General features: G+C 30.7%; 1 protein-coding gene across 1 annotated transcript in view; it reads left to right on the top strand.

Annotated features, from left to right (window-relative positions):
- The window catches only part of Taf6 (TBP-associated factor 6), a 43,111-nt gene extending 26,213 nt beyond the window's left edge, over positions 1-16,898 (top strand). The window contains exons 9-12 of the mRNA XM_035367887.2: positions 2,026-2,150; positions 5,012-5,270; positions 10,359-10,526; positions 14,305-16,898. Of these exons, the coding sequence (XP_035223778.1) occupies positions 2,026-2,150; positions 5,012-5,270; positions 10,359-10,526; positions 14,305-14,724 (972 nt within the window). The 3' untranslated portion in view covers positions 14,725-16,898. The remainder of the gene's footprint in view (positions 1-2,025; positions 2,151-5,011; positions 5,271-10,358; positions 10,527-14,304) is intronic.
- Positions 16,899-17,211: the final 313 nt, after the last annotated feature.

The raw sequence follows: 17,211 nt of genomic DNA, 5'->3' as shown, positions 1-17,211 counted from the left end.
GAGTGTATAGCGATCTTGAGAACAACTCAATGCTCGCAAATTTTAAAGAGTTGGAATTCTTGAACCTAGCTCTTGAGAGCTCTTTTAGGCTCCCATACACTAGGAATGATAAAGAATTTGACTCGTAGTAAACAGACCCAGGATCGGGTCCTGCTCGTGCGATGCAGCACTTCTGCTGGTGCTGATAGATGGCAACAAGAGAAAGCAACCACATACCGAGGCCTCACGCACTATGAAATCGCCACAATCTAATAAGATATCTTTACTTCCCTGTATCTTGTCTGTCTTCCCACTTGCAGTGATCTTCAGAACCCTTAAAAGTGTTGGTAAAATCTGTTTTAAAACTTAGGGGAGCTCATTTTATGAATGCCTTGAGAAAAGAGGAAAATTATATAAATACTTGAAAAATGTTCAGAACCTTATGTTATAAAAGGCTAAGGGGAATATGCAAGTAAATACAGTATTAATGAAGGTACTACAATGAAATGTGAACAAAAGTGTGTTTATTTTGAGCGAAATGAAACAAACCTGTAGTGTGGGGTCTAATTACTATTACATGGTGTAATGTCACTCTGTCTTCTTGCTGCCTCAAAGAAATTATCCACGCTTCTTCATATTTTAAAATGTTTATTATGTACACAAAACTACACACTAGATCATTAACACTACTAATAATTGAAATATGTAAATTAATTAGTACAATGTAATTTCACTTGCATCAACCATGTCTCCTTCTGGTCCCTCTCAGATTGACAGCTAGCAACCTCTATACATCTTGTTAATTGATGTCTCCCATACATCACACATGGAGTAGTAGTGTTCCACCTAGCCAAGCATATCTGACTAGTCTTGCCAAACTTGCATCTCCTATCTCATTTTTCTTTTGTCATTTTGCTGAGAGTGTCTACACAATACAGTTGTTGCGTATGAGTGTGACTATGCTAGTAGATGTGTGTCTATACTAGGGATAGATGAAAAATGTATTAATATTTTCTAGGCAGCAAATGTTTATTGTTCATATAGATTTAAAAAAAAGAATCGGTTATGTCATGTCTGCAGGATTTCTTGATGATGTATCCAGGAATATCAGGTGTTATGACTTTATCATGCCTCGAAAAGTTTGGAGACAATCATCTACTGAGTAGGTCCAACATTTGGGTAAGGGACTTTATTGGACAAGTATGGAAAAGTTTTCCAAAAATATTGAAAGAAAGGATTCAGAATGGGAGAAATGGTCATTTGTGTCTCCCAGGAAGGTACTGTGCTGACTTTTTCAGATAAGCCAGTTTCCTTAGAAAGTCCTCCACAAAGGCATCCTTTCTCTTAGGTAGATAGCCCTTGTGTGCTTTGCCATAATTATAGGAATCAAATTAAACCAAACCAAGCATTCTGGTGTATACTTCTGGGCAAAACATTATTTAACCTATTGGGATATGTTAACTGTCAAAAATATTAGGAATAAAAAAAAAAAAAAAAAAAACTTAAGCAACTTGTGTTGAAAGGAATGATCATAAATACTTCATTATTTTATCTTTTTAATTGTAAAGTTTCTACATATCATCTTACTAGATTTAAACTGATAATCTAAAATCCAGAATCGTCAAAGTCCCAGTGATTCCAGATCTCAGACTTTTCACTGTGCTTAAAACAACTGAAAGTGGTTTAGTTTTTGCCCAGTAAAGAAAAAGTTAAAATAGTTCAAAATAATAATTGAGAAATTCGAGGGGTAGCAGGGAGTCATATAAAATGAATAAACCCCCAAAAGACAATGAATATTTGTAGATAATTTAGAACTTTTAGTATAAAAAAAACTAAAATTTTTTCCAATTTTTTCTGAGGGTTAAGATATGAATTATTTTAACTTTGTACTATTTTCATAGCATTAATAGCTTTAACAAGAAATTTATTGATTAAATCATTTCTGTAAACTGGGTGTGTTGCTTTCAAAGTAGATGTTTTGTTGTCTAGCTGAATTCAAAGGATTTGTTTTAATGTTACATTAAAATATTATTTTTCTTTTTTTAGCTACATGAATTAATTCCCTCAGTGTGTTCATGCATCGTTAGCAAGCAGTTATGTACTAGGCCTGATGTTGATAATCATTGGGCACTAAGGGATTTTGCATCACGATTAATTGCACAAATAGCAAAGTGAGTTGATTTTTTTATGAGATTTCATTTGCTTGAAGCTTAGCAATAAATGTATAAATCAAAAGTGCTCTAAATCAGGAAACAGAAAATATGAAAAAATATCAGTTGAGATCATCGAATTGATATTTTATTCATACTTTTCATCTCTGATTTAAAAAAAAAAAAATGTGAATTTCAGTTTTGGTTTTATAAAACTTGATTATAATTTATTTTGATCTATTAATTTCAGTTCTGGTTAATTAGCTCTGTGCTGACTGCTGTTTGCATTCTGATTTAACTTGACATCTGTGTAATATTCAAATGCCTTTCATTTTCAGCATCATCATAGTTCCAATGTTGAATTTTGAGATTTTTTTTTTTTTTTTAGAAATTAGATTAGTTTATCCACCACAGTAGAATGTGCTTTACACTCATGTGTAATCATATTGGCTGGATTTTCATTCCCTGGACAAAAATTACAATTACCAACTTTTGTTGGATTTCTACAACACGATTGGAGACCCCTGATCCAGTACAAGCATATTTGTGAATCAATCCAAAGAGCTATATCACTAGATTTAAGAAATGCAAAAATGGACATTATATAATTCCCTACTCTTGCCACTCTTAAAAGCTCCCAGAAACTCAAGTTTTGGCAGTGTAATTCAATGAATTGGCACTAATCGAGACTTACCTAGAATGAAACTTGAATTCCAGCCTGTTCTTAACCCAGTTTTAAAGTGCACTGCTGCTCCATATACTTTAAAACTAGCATTGGTAAATAGGTGCACTTGCTTAGATCTAAAATCTTAGCCGTAAGTCCTCTTCATGGCCAATCTTGTAAGTGGTTGATTTCTATGCACTGCTCGTTCCATTGCAACTGCAAATCCTTGTATGTAGTTGATTTCCATACACTGCTCTTTCAATTGCGACTGCAGATCCTTGTACATGGTTATTTCCTTACACTACTCGTTCCATTGCGACTGCAAATCCTTGTAAGTGGTTGATTTCTATACACTACTCATTTCATTCTGATCGTGAAAGGTACAGTCATTGTGAGAGAATCGAAAATGTTGCCACAGTTATTTAACACATTACATTTAGTAGCCTGAATTTATCAAAGTGTGAAATCTCCCTCAAAACACTGAATAAATCAATATTAACTATGTCTTCTGAGTTAGTCCGAGAACCATCAATGGTGTACCATTGAAGTTACAAGCTGGCTGACAGTCTATATTTTTCTCTGCCCATATTTTTTCAACTGTTTAGAATTTGTGGTAAATTCGCATAACTTTATACTGGCTTCTACCATTATTTCTCCCGTGCATTCAAATACAAGTTAACGCCTTCTCCACAGTTTCTGCTCCATAAATTAAATCATCAATATAAAGATTATGCAGTATTTGGCAAGCTTCACTTTTACTTTCTATGTAACTTTCTATGTTTCTATTTTCTTTAAATGCAATCTAATTGTTGCACAAAGGGCCATATGAAACCCCAAATGGAACTTTTGCAAATCTAAGTAACTTTAACCTATTTTCTTGGCAATCTATTTGATTATCCCTAAACCACAGGAATCTGAAGAAATTTTGATTTTCTGCACTAATTCCTACCTGTAAAAATACTTTCTCAATTTTTAAGTTTTTACAATGCATGATATCCATGCTTGCATTTTGCCAAACCTGCGGAATATTTCCTTAATTTCAGTTATAGACTAGAACATGAAGTGCAGAAATTTTTCTGTGGGAAGGGACCTTTTTGTACTTGTTCCTTATTTATATTTTGTATTTTCTCAGATATGACCTTATTTATTTTTGATAGTGTTATGATACATTATCAATTGATATCAATTTTAATATTTTTTCTTATAATTTTTATAGTATGATAACTTAATAAGCATCACCAATTTATACAGTGAAACTTTGGTTTGTAAACATAATTCATTCCTAAAACTTCAATATCCAAAATATTTGTAAACCAATTTTTTCCATGGAAATTATTGTAAAATTAATCTATTCCCGGATTCAAAATGATTGCTTAAAAATAATACTTTGTATGCAGGTTTGTAATGCATAATCAGTGGAATTCATTAAATTTAAATTAACACATAAATAATATTAACATATACACAGTACTGACTAAAAATATAAAAAATAGGAAAGCTTGAATTAAATTTTACTGTATTTCTACGAAGGAAAGTTGACAGCGTAAGTAGAAAACAGTGAAGAAGCCCAAGGTGCAAAATATTATTGTTTGAGATGGAAATCCTATTCCATAAAAATATCATGTAGCTGCTCTTCTAAGGTTTTTCCCCTTTTTTGTTTTCACTTTCTTTTAGCACCGCTCACCTATAGTTGAGAATCACTGAGCCTTTGTCTCGTTAAAAATATATCCATTGTGATTTGTTTCTGTCTATTTTTTAAAATGTTCCTAAAGCAGGACATAGCATTTTCATTGTAAATATTTATGCTACAGCCTATTATTGTTTATTAGAAGGATAATATTCTATGAACCATTGTACCTGACCCCATTTTGCACAAGTTTTACAGATCAAATAACAAGGATTATCTTCCCTTCTGCCTTCATCTTCTGAATACATACACTGCATTACATGCATTTTGTAATGTCATCTGTTACTTCATGTCTCGAGACATCATTCGTAATCCAAGATATTTTATATATGTAAAATTTGTTCATGAAAACAATTAGTTAGATATCCAAGGCATTCATTCCAAGGTTCCACTGTATAAAGTGAAGTATGAAAAACATTAAGTTGATATATTTCTTACCTAACTGCTTTTATTTGAGTAATTAATGTACAGTTTCACTTTGATTCATATTTCACTCAATCCTGTTTATTTACATTAGTAATTCCATTTCAGGAATTTTAACACTACAACCAGCAATGTACAAACCCGTGTCACAAGGATGTTTAGTCGTGCTCTTGCAAATGAAAAGATGCCTTTAGCATCACATTATGGAGCCATATCCGGGCTTTCGGAATTAGGACCAGAAGTTGTTCGAACTTTTGTCATACCTCGAGTGAAAGGAATAGGAGAACGTATAAGGCAATGTTTAGAGGGTCCAATGGCAAGTAGTGTAGATAAAAGTGCAGCAGAACATATTAAGCAACTTATATTGGTATGTATTTAATTTACCATCTGCTATTTTAACATACATATAAAAATTATGTATTATTAAGAATGATTATGAATTATTTAGGGTAACATAACGAGATTAATCTATGCAACAAAGAAGAAAAAGTATTTTTTTTTTCTCTCTCTCTCTAGTCTTAAAAACTTGTAATAAGTGCTGTGATGTTCGCAGAGTATACACATAGGACTACTGTCAGAAAGGTTTCTGGTTTAAATTGGTTCATTCAATACTGATAATTTCTTAAATGATGTTCATGTGCTTATTTTTATTATAGCATTATAAAAGTATAATATGTATTTCTTTTAGCATTTATTGATAGCTCTAATATAGTTATAAACTTATGTTACGTTTTGTTATGAATACGTTTTGTTATGAATGTTACATTTTGTTATGAATAATGCGTAATGTGGTCAAATGACTGAACTTTCCAATTTAATTCTAAATAATTAGTGCTATGGTGCAGTCAATAAAGTATTAATTATGGTAATTTGCTATTAAAAATTAAATTTTTAAGATTATATTCATGAAAGTACAGGGTTTGTACGGTCCTTAAGAGTCCTTAGATTTTTTGGAATTGATTTTTGGTCCTTAAAAGTCCTTAATTTTGGCCAAAATCGGTAGAAGATCCTTAATTTTAATCATCTGAAATTTCTGTCTGTTTTTACGACTGCCATTTTGAGTGTGAATTAGCATTTTGGAGGAATATTTTTGGCAATTCACTGACATACGTATATAGTTATCTTTTGAATGGGTTCATGGTTTATAATTTGTTTCTATTTCTAATAGAAATGATGGGATACTCGAATTTCTAAGCAAGAAGTGAAACATAAGCATTTTAAAATTCATTTTTTCTAATAAAGAGCTCTTAAACAACTTCTTGCTTTGGGGATGTGAATTCTTTTATTAAGCGGTTCTAAATTTGGCGATTTTAAGATTAGTTTGTAGAGAAAATTTTTAATTCTGAGATCTCAGAATTTTTCGACGATTTTTTTTTAAAACATCGTAACATTGATAAATTTCCAAAATATTTCTGGCTTTTTGCTCTTGCAGAATCGGTAGGGATAATTTTTCATTAGGATTTTAGGCATTGCAGCTTAGAAAGTTTAGAAGGATTTGAAGGCAAGATTTATAGACTCATGATTCTAGAAGATTCGAGAAATATGTGACAAAATGAAAAATGTCTCCATGGTATCAAACACATAATCCATGTATTTTACAGAAAGTTTGCAATGAATTTTTTACTTTTTGGAGAATGTCTGGAAGGGCAATGGAAAACATAATATTTTAATGTTTTACTTCTGATACTAGAATCTTAACATGTTTATCTTCCCTTTATTTTCTCTACGTTTCACTAGACACAAGCATAGAAAATATCAAAAACGCTTCTAATCTTATCACATGGTCAGGCAATTATAGATAGGAATTTTTTTATTAATAAATAAATTGAAAACTTACAATTTAAAAGATTAATCTAATATGTCTTAATGCATCATACACAGAGCTGGTACACATTTTCCCACCTGATGCAATCTCTTTGGATCCTAAATTCTGCTGCCTAGTGCCCTTCTAAGTTCTGCTTCCAATGTCTGCTCTAAATTATAAAAGTTTTCCCATTTCTAGATTTTGTTGTTCGGTGTGTCACTAAATTCTAAAAATTCTGGCATATCAGCTCTGTAACCGGCTTTTACAATATATATTTTATATTTCTTTTGAATGTTCAAATCACTAAAGAAATAAAATTGCCACCTTTTGTATAAATTCTAAACGCATTTAGTGTTTTTTAGAATAACAGAAATCCTTAATTAAATCCAAAAATTCTAAAATGAAAAAGGAAACGTGTTGAAGAAAGAAACTGAATACATAAAGAAAATTATTCTTCAAAGAATTTGTGCAGTTATTATTATGTAAATTACCCAATAGTTTATGATTTGAGCCTTTACTATAATTTCCCACTTTTATTTCCTCATATGATAGAGTTACAGAGCCAAATTAAATTGTATAATCTTTGACTACTAGTCCACATTTTTAGTTTGAATTAGATTGTTGTTGTTTAATTACGTCACCGTGAGCTGTAATTGATTTTGTTAGCATCAGAAAATGCCTTTATGTTCTAAGTTCTTTTTAAATAAGAAGCTTATTTAAACTTTTATCTGATATTGTAAATACTTTCAGACATTGCGAAAATATGCTTCACATCTGTCGGAGGTTTCGGACTATTTAACTTTTACCAGATCAAGTAAACCCTCATAGGTACATTGTGGAGAGTTTAACAAGTTAGGACAAAAAGCAACCAGAAACTAGCGAGAGCATTGGTTTGCATAGTGAGACAAATCTTTAATTGTTAGAAAAGATGATTAAAGAGAAGGAAATTGGTATAAAGTAGCCAAAATGTTTGGGAAGGCTTCAAATTAAAATGACGGATAAATATTTTTTCAGTGTTAATGTTAGAAGACATAAATGTTTTGTAGCTTTTAAAGTGTAATTATCCTAATGTCATGAATTACATGTATTTTAAACTGTGAAATGTTATTAAATTTTGATTTTAATAGTGTTTTTTTAACAAATATTGTTAAAAAATAAAATTTGATCGTGGCCATGTAAATCCATAATGACTAAGGTTATCAAACTACCTAATTTAATTATTTATAACTAACTGCTTACCCTTAAAAATTATCCCTACATATTTAAAGTGAGTTATTGCCTTTCATTAATACTCACTGTGGTTACAAGATTAAATAAAAAAATGTAAAAATTCAAGTAAAACTTATTCTTTGCTTCTAGTGAGACTTAAAATAATACAAAACAGTTTATCACCTCTGGTGCTATAATTGCTTATTGGAACCTTAAAGTATATCAACTGAGTTACAATCTTTGGAACTCTACACGAAGCTACGACACTAACTGCATCAAACAGAGCCTGACTAACTTTCAACACTTGGCAACCGTGCCTACGTCAGGCCTTTCAGGTTTGTTCTAATCAGCAGGTCTCTCTCTAGGCAAGCAGCAGTGGTGACAACATTCAGTCTTTTGTTGAGAATCATACTGATTATGATCTTACTTCTCATTTTAACATATGCCATTAGACATAAAATCTACCTGCTATTTACTAAACCTCTAGACTGACCAAGTATGTGACAAAATGAGACATAAAAAAAAAAAAAAAATCAACATAAAGCTAACCGTTAGTAAAACATAAATGTGACTTATTTATTTCAAATATGTCCAACTATTATAAGTGTAAAATATTTAATGCTACTTGATAAATTGCATAAAGTTTATTTTATTCTTAAACTTATTAATATTTATGTTAATTAATTCATGTTTAGTAATAATACATACTACATAAGGATCTATCTCATTTTTAGGATGGTATAACAAAAGGGAAATTCAGGCATGGATAATATTTTTAATTGAATTTATTCAGTTTCCATTTGCTCATAGGTCCTTAATTTTTTTCATTAATGGTCCTTAAAAGTACTTAATTTCCGTGTGCAGAAATGTGTATGAACCCTGAAGTAGTATAAATATTGCTTATTTCACTTGTAAGAAATATACTGTAACTGCCCATACTGTAGTTATTACTTTCTGTGTTCATAAAAATGCTTGTTATTTTTTCATGCTTTTGTATTAACTGCAAGTTCTGTGATCATAGTAACGAACTATATTAATGGCATAAAGTAGCAGACATATGATATATTTCATTTGTTGGACATTTTCTCCCTTGTTACTGCTTGTCTTCATGGTGTAATTAGAAGCATGTCCAACTAGAAGGTGGAAGGTTCTGATTTCAAGTCTAGGCAATTGCCTCACCAATTTTTCACACCTTCTGCTTCGATGAACCTAATGATTTGTTCAGTGTTGAAACATTGCTTTTAACATGCAGTGTTGCATTATTTCTATATTTTTATTTTATTTATTGTTATTATTTGGGGGCTATATATTTAAAATTGTCATTTATATAAAAAAAGCTGAATTCCACTTGGAAGGTAACAAGCCCTAAATTAAATTCATCCATTACTTATTAATTAAATTAATGTTTCATGAAAATTCATCTGTCAGAATTAGATAACTTAGTGTGTTAAAGGTTGCTAAGTAACCGTTAATTGTTGCACATTTCAGAGAAGTTTAATAAGTCATATGTGCAAGTTTAAATAAATGCTTGTATTTTCTTAATTGGCAGCATATCATATCGTACTGTTAAGCTTCTTCATGCAGATCCCATTCTAGAGTTTATGCTATTTACAACATTATATGACTTTAGTATTGTTGCGTGCATATGCGTTTATAATAGATTGAATGCACATCGAACCGATGATAGCTTGATCAAATTTATTTTACCACAAGGAAGACTTCACAGTTCTGGAGCTTTTCACTAAAATACGTGTACAACTCTTCACAGTATCACAAAGTGCAATCAGAATACACTACTTCAGACTAGTAAAAACAACCACAAGGCAATGCAAATCGCATCTAAAAGGCGAAGCTCTTTCAGATATCTCAGCATTCCAACTTCAACTCTGAACTAACATCTGAGAGCAAGCAGATGCTGTCTCCGTTCTTACGTAGTTTTCACCTCACCACCGAGAAATCTCTACTACTCAAAATTACTGGAAAAATCTGAGGCCCAAATATGAGTACAATCGCATATGAAATCAATTGCAGTTATTCAATTACAAAACCTATTAGGGTGATACAGGAACCTAACCACTAAAATATTGCCAAGTCTGGGAACTTTTGGCACCCAGTTTGGCAGGGAAAATTAGTCACCAAAACCATCACCAACTTGGTGATATCTTGCCAATTTAACGAGATAGCCATTTACTCAACATTAAATAGAGAAGCCCCTGCATTTGTATTTTTCCAGAAAAGCATTGCTTCTGTAGATTTTCATGTTACATAATACACACACACACACACACACCAAAAAAAAAATTTTTTTTTTCATCAAAACTATGTTCCCATATACAAAATTTATAACAGTATTATTAATTGTTTGTAAATTTTCATAAGAGTGCAAAACTAATTGCTGAAAATATTTATACTAAACATTTTTCATTAACAATTGTTTTGCAGAGAGTTCTGTCTCCTGTGTTAAAATCATGTAATTTCATTGGAGATAATTTAGAGGATTATAGGAATGAATTTGGATATTTAGGACCCTTTCTCCACAGCCATGTTATGAGAGCAAGGCAACAAGCTACTACTACTGCACCAGCACGGCCATCATTTACAGTCTCTCAGGTGGATTTTTATTATTTATTTTATAACATAAAATTTATACTAATGGTTCTCGGATTTCTCTTAGATTGCATCTGTCAGTCAAGCACAGTACCTTTTCTTTCACAAATGACAGGTGTTATATATCTACTTGGAAAATTACTCGAGAAATTTTTTAAAATTTGTTGAAGAAATGTCTGAAGTAAATAGATTCCATATGTGTCATAGCTCACAAGTGGCCTAGCCTTAAGTTCCTAAATATTGGTAGTTCGATCTGTTAAGCGAGCTGGCTACATCAGCATTTTCATGTTTTCTTCGGAAAGTCCTCCCCAAGGAAGATAGCCCTTGAGTTGCTTTGCGATAATTGATTAACTTAGCTTCAAATCTGTCAAAACTATTTTAAGAATTGTATTTCTATTGTGATAGATTACTTTCATCCTTGCTTTTTTTTTTTTTTTTTTTTTTTTTTAAGAACTGCTTAAAATTTTTCACCAAGTCTGTACTTAGTGAAAAATTTTAAGCAGTGTTTTGATATTTGGTTTTTGTTTGCTTAGTTAGAACTTTCATGTGGATCTCTGCCACAAAATTTAGCTTATTTTGTGTGTATTGCTTTAGCTGTCATATAAATGCATTGTTTTGAAAAGTGTCATCAGCTTGATAGTATGGTCAGCAATAAGAGAAAATTAAAATTTGGTTGATTAGATTGATGTAGAGTTTGAGCTTTATAAAAATTGTTGCCAATCTATGGTTGCTTTTTTGCTTAATTTAAAATTTTACAATGGTATTTTTCTCTTCCAACTAGAAGAGGACATTAGTACAGTTTAGACAAAATTCAGATATTATAGATATTTATTTCATGTTAAAGTTCATTTCTTAAAATTAGCTTTGAGAATATCATCACAGGACAGTTACACAATCTGTTCAGTGTTTTCTTCATTAAAAAATTTTAAAAAAAAATCTATTGAACTGGAAAAGAAATTTTAAAAAAATAATAAGTAAATAAAATGATCACGTTAATAAGTAAACATTTTCAGAAAAATATTTTGTAAAATTTTTATTTGAATGCAGGCAACACCTTTATGCATTGACTAGAAAATAAAATTCAAGTCTTTTTTTTTTTTTTTTTCAAATATTAATTTTCTTTGTTCAAGTTTTTTTAACGTCAAGAATTTTTGCACATATGCATTTTCTGAATTAATTAAACTGCTTAAAGGTGTCAGTCAAGAAAGCTAGTTTTAGCAGACATTACTCACTTCAAACTCATATTAAAATCATACTTGAGCTGGAGATGGAAACTGTGGCAAAGAAATTGTGTATACTCTTTATTCATCTGTAACAACAACACTTGTCGGTCATAGTGTGTGCAGCACTAGTGCAAACATTTCATTCTTTCAGCCTATACTTTGCTGAATTACAAACCAGTGAAATTGTACAGTATCTTCCATACTATTCTCTGACCAGAAAACTTTTTGCTGTGTAAAATGTCATCTGATATAATACAGGTTAATTCAACCTGTACACCTTGCACGCACACACAAAAGGGGGGGAAAAAAAGCAACAGTTCTATATCACCCGATCTACTGGACCGATTGATGAAATTCAATTTGTGTTTTTCATGTCTCGAAAACGCGAATTAGGATCTGTATTAGGTTTATATATAGCATTGTTCTAATGTAGGTATTTTGACACACTGACTTTTCTGAAATAGCATACCAATTTTTTTCCATATTTCAATTCTACGACTTGAATTATGCCAAAGTGCCAAGTTCTGTAAAACTCAAACAAGTAGTTTTTAAAAAATTAGCTCTCAAAATTTTGGCACTCATGTTAATTGAATTTGGCATATATTTATTAATATAATTTTTCTTTTATTAAACTTGTTTGATTCTTCATTTCACATTTTGAAATTTAGGGTCATTCTAAATGAAATTTGCCCATTTTTTTATGATTTATTTTTAAATAATTTTTATAAATTTTTCAAACAAAAATTTGAATAATAACCTATAAAATTTTTACCATCATCTTAAAGTAGATGTATTTTTAGGCATACCTGCAAAAAATTAAGTTTCTTACTCAAAATTTCCTAAGCTATACATGAATTTATATTTGGGGACATTTTGAAGTTGGGCATATTCATATAAGCGATAAGGCTGGCTGCATGGGCGTTTTCGTGGTTTTTTCCCATGTGTAACGTGTATACGAGCCAGTTCCCCTTAGAAAGTCCTCCACGAAGGCATCCCTCTCCTTAGGCAGGTAGCCCTAGTGTGCTTTGCCGTATTCTCAATACACACACACCATATAAATGATAATAATGCCAAATGTGGTTTAAGCACTTTGTTAAAATTATTTGAAAGTATGAATGATGATTTTTATTCCACTCGTGTCCAGTGAAATAAAGGAAAGGAAAATAGGGTGCTATGATTAAGAAGTTCGCCAACTGAATTATTCTTAGCTCAAACTAGGAAAAAATGCGCCAAGATAAATTTTTAAATTTCTCAATGGGTTTTTCACCAAAAATGACAAAATTTAATGCCTAAGCATAATTTCATTCGTGGAATTGAAATATGGAACAAATGGTATGTTATTTCAGTAAAGGTCCGATTTTTTTAAATCAAACTACCTATGTTAGAATAATGCTATATATAAATCTAATATATATCCTAAGTCGCGCTTCGAGACATGGAAAATGCAAGTTAAATTTCGACAATCAATCCAGTAGAACGGAAGGTACAGAACTGTCCCCCATTTTTGCATGTGCGTGCAAGGTGTATATTATTCAATTCCATCTTAATCTTACTTTGAGCGATTTCTGCTAACAGCGAAGAAAATTCTACATCTCTTATTACACATGTTTTATGTAGTTAAACACTTACTCATTTTGATCCATATGTAAGTGAAGGTTTTAAGAAATTTCTTAATAAATCATGTGGCTGAAAACAATGCAAATCTGCTTGTCTATTATTTGAAGTGTATAAAGAGAATGAGCTCTAGAAGGTTATGTAGAGAAAACATAAGTATTCTTTGAAGATAAACTATTAATTGAGCAACATCAAAAGTCTAAATTCATCAGAATCCCACCCCAAGCTGCATGTATAAACATACTGGAGAAATAATATAATTGTAACGTTTGCCAATTTATAAAATTGCATTATTTTAGTTGAAAGACTAGGGAAATATTTATTTACTTTACTTGTATGGAATATAAGTTATGTGCCATTTTAAGTTTTTCAAAATATAATTGCTATGTAAATATGTTTATAGAGCCTGGCACTTAATGATTTCTACAAAAGTATACATTATTTAAGAAGGATTAAGTTTTTATAAAAACTTGTTGCTAGTATCACTATGAAAATTCCATCTACATGAAAAATTCATTCATCAAATATCTGATAATAAATATGTGCTGATTATATTCACCCCATTCATATCCAGTTGTTAAATCTAGTTTGACAAAGATAATCATTTATTTTTCTTTCAGTTTTAAAAGTAATTCATCATATGGGAAAGGTGTATGCTTTTTGATGAATATGTTACTACAGGAACTGCCATTAATTTTTTTAAATTTTTTTTTATTAACATTGTAGTAAAAGATCATAGAAGATAAGTTTTATTAGGAGCTTAGTTTTATTTTTCTGTATGAAATTTTTTGCAAATGCCATAAACTAAAAAATAATTAAAATCGCTTATGATTAAGATATTTATTCATCGTAAATGCCATTATTACTTTACCTAAGTAAAGAGCATAATTTTCATTATTGACTATGATAATTATGTTTAATAACTGCTGATTTATATTTTTCAGCCTCGTATTCTTCCGACAATTACAAGACCACCCACCATAGTAGCAGTACCAAGATCAGCCACAACAGCTGGAGTACCATCTCCAACTGGTCCTAAATATGTAATAGTTGCCAACAATGCACGACCGGGTACACCTGTTTCAGCTGTCAGTCAAACTTCACCAACCACATCAAATGTGGTAAATAATTCAAATCCAACCCTTGTGAAAATAGTGACAACACCATCTGTTTCTACAGTGCCTGGAAAAGCAGTAACAACTAATTCTTCTTTAGCAAAACTTGTAGTTTTACAACCATCTTCAAGTGATTGTGACTCTTCTGTAAATGTAAAATCAGAACCCAATACACCCATCCATAGTCGACCAGGAACACCTGAAGTAGCAGCATATGTTTCGGCATCTGATACAGCTGAACACAGCTGAAATATAAAAAGTGTAACTTGTATAGTGAAGAGCAAGAATCATGACTGTAAATATGAATGCTTTTTTGTAATTATCACAGGTGCCTTATGTTCATTCAGACTATACAGAAACAAAAGCAATAATCTCCAAGAAATTTTCAATCTCCAAATTAAGATTTTTCTTTTAATATATGAATCCATATTAAGAAAGTTTGATTTTTCGTTTTGCAGAGAAAAAATTGTCAGGCAAGATAGATTTATTGGTTAAGGAATCTAATTTTGTGCAAATATTACAATTTTTGTATGTTAATTTTTGTTTAATATACAATAATATAAAATAATGACTATATATATATATAACATTGTTCATTATTTTATATACTTATTCAATCTAATTGTGTGCATATATTCCAAATTTTTGTATGTTGTTTTTAACAAAATATAAAATAATGTTTATATACTTATTCAACATGATCAATAATTTATGTATATATTATTTTATATACTTATTCAATATGATCATTTCCTTTCAGCATGTATGCATTTTGTTTTTGTATTATGCTAAAGTTAAATGTGTGAAAATTATGTAAATATTTATGTGTTTGTATTAAAGTGTATATAGTGCACAACTTATTTCTCTGATATTTAAATATTTGTGTTTCCTTATTTGATTTCATGATCACACTAATACTTATTGATACTTTCTGATAATCCGCACCCCTTCTGAAAAGCTGTGAAAAATAGAGGCAAGTCATATTGCCAAAAAGTATTTTTGTGGTAATCCAGGTTATGTGTAGCAGATATTGATTAGCATTTTTTATGAGTGTTTTGTTTTGTATTAAGAAAAGAAACACTCATACAAAAAAAAAAAAAAAAAAAAAAACCCACCCACCCACCCCACCCACCATTTAGTTTTATGTTGGAGTATACGTGGAAGTTTCAACTGTAATTGTGGCTGGTATGCAAAGGCAAGTTTGTGCATTTACCTCAAACCCCCTTTTTTTTTCAAGTGAAAATTTATTGGTATACATAGGAAGAACACAACAGAGGGGAGAAACCAAGTGTACTTGTCTCTTCTGCAGAAAAAATAAAATGAACATAGAGATAATAACGTTATTTCCCAAAGTCGTACGAGTTTACAATTTTTTGTTGGGGGGAGAGGGGTTAATCAGAAAGTAACATTCATTTTGTTCAAATATTGTTTAAAATTTGGTGTAGTAATGTTTGTATATATTTTTTGCTCATAAATGAATATTAAGAAAATATTCTACCAATTAATAACATTCACCTACCACCATGTCCCCCTTAAAAAAAAAAAGGATTTCTTTACATTTGTAACACATACCTTCATTATTGCATATAATTATATCAGGTCCTTGAAAAGTTCTGTGGTTTTTGATCATACATACAAAAACAAAATTTCATTAGATCATTTTTTTATTGTCTTTTTGCCACTAACATGATCTTTTTCTTGTAATATTATTGTACAGCTTCCGCTTGTCATCTCCAGTAGTCAGGCATTTAAAAAGGGGGAGACTTATTTGTTTTCAGCAAAGAATCATGAGCCGAAACTGGAGTAAGGATATTTTGCTGTGCTGAAGCAACCATATGTTTTAGTAGCTACGATACTCTGTGTTCTTCAAATGAATCACATATAATATTTTTAAAAAATATTTAGTCTGTCTGATGGTTGTCCAAAACTGGCATCATATTCAAAACTGAAATTTCCATGCCTAAACTTCTCAAACCACCTTCAAACTGCATCATTAGAAACCATGCTTTATCCATGCATAGCACAAATATTAGGAGTTATATGACTAGCATTTTTTCTTATTTTAAAGGAAAAGAGTTATATTATGGCAAAAGGAACTTTTGGGTTCTGCATTCTGAGCACTGCTCTGAAGCAAAAATGATGTCAGTTCTGTAACACGAGTAGAAAAGACTTACTTAAAATTACATTTCAAATAAGGTCATTCCTTATCACAGTAAAAAAATGATTAGAGTAACACGTTTTGATTTGAAAAACCGCAAAACTTGCTCAATGACTCAAAAAGTTAAAATGACAGTGTATATTTCACTCTAACAGTAAAGCCACCTATGTGTGTAGCATACTACTGTACAACTGTATGAAGTGAATACTGTTGAATGAAATTTTGCATTTATTATATCTTAATAAAGATTTATTTTTCCTTTTCATTTGTGATATTTTGTGTACTAGTTATAGGAAATTTAACTGAGTTTAAACTATGCTAGTAATAAAACCTTTTCACTAATTTTTTCCTAAAGCAAAATGTTTTCCATATTTTTTATTCATAATTATATTTAATCGACTATATCTCATTTTTTGTGTGATGTCTTCTTAAGGGTATCTGTGTAAAGCACATTTCAAATCACTCAGCCCTGAAGTGGATCATACAATATTTATTGAATGAATGCAATAACAAATCTCCATCACTTTCTGACACATATAGTGGAGCTTCACTTATGTATCAGTTAACTGTCACAAAAT

The sequence above is a fragment of the Stegodyphus dumicola genome, chromosome 9, assembly GCF_044657685.1.
Source record: "Stegodyphus dumicola isolate Sdum_Otavi_A_Nest chromosome 9, ASM4465768v1".
Lineage (NCBI taxonomy): Eukaryota > Metazoa > Arthropoda > Arachnida > Araneae > Eresidae > Stegodyphus > Stegodyphus dumicola.
This window is presented reverse-complemented; position numbering and strand designations above follow the sequence as displayed.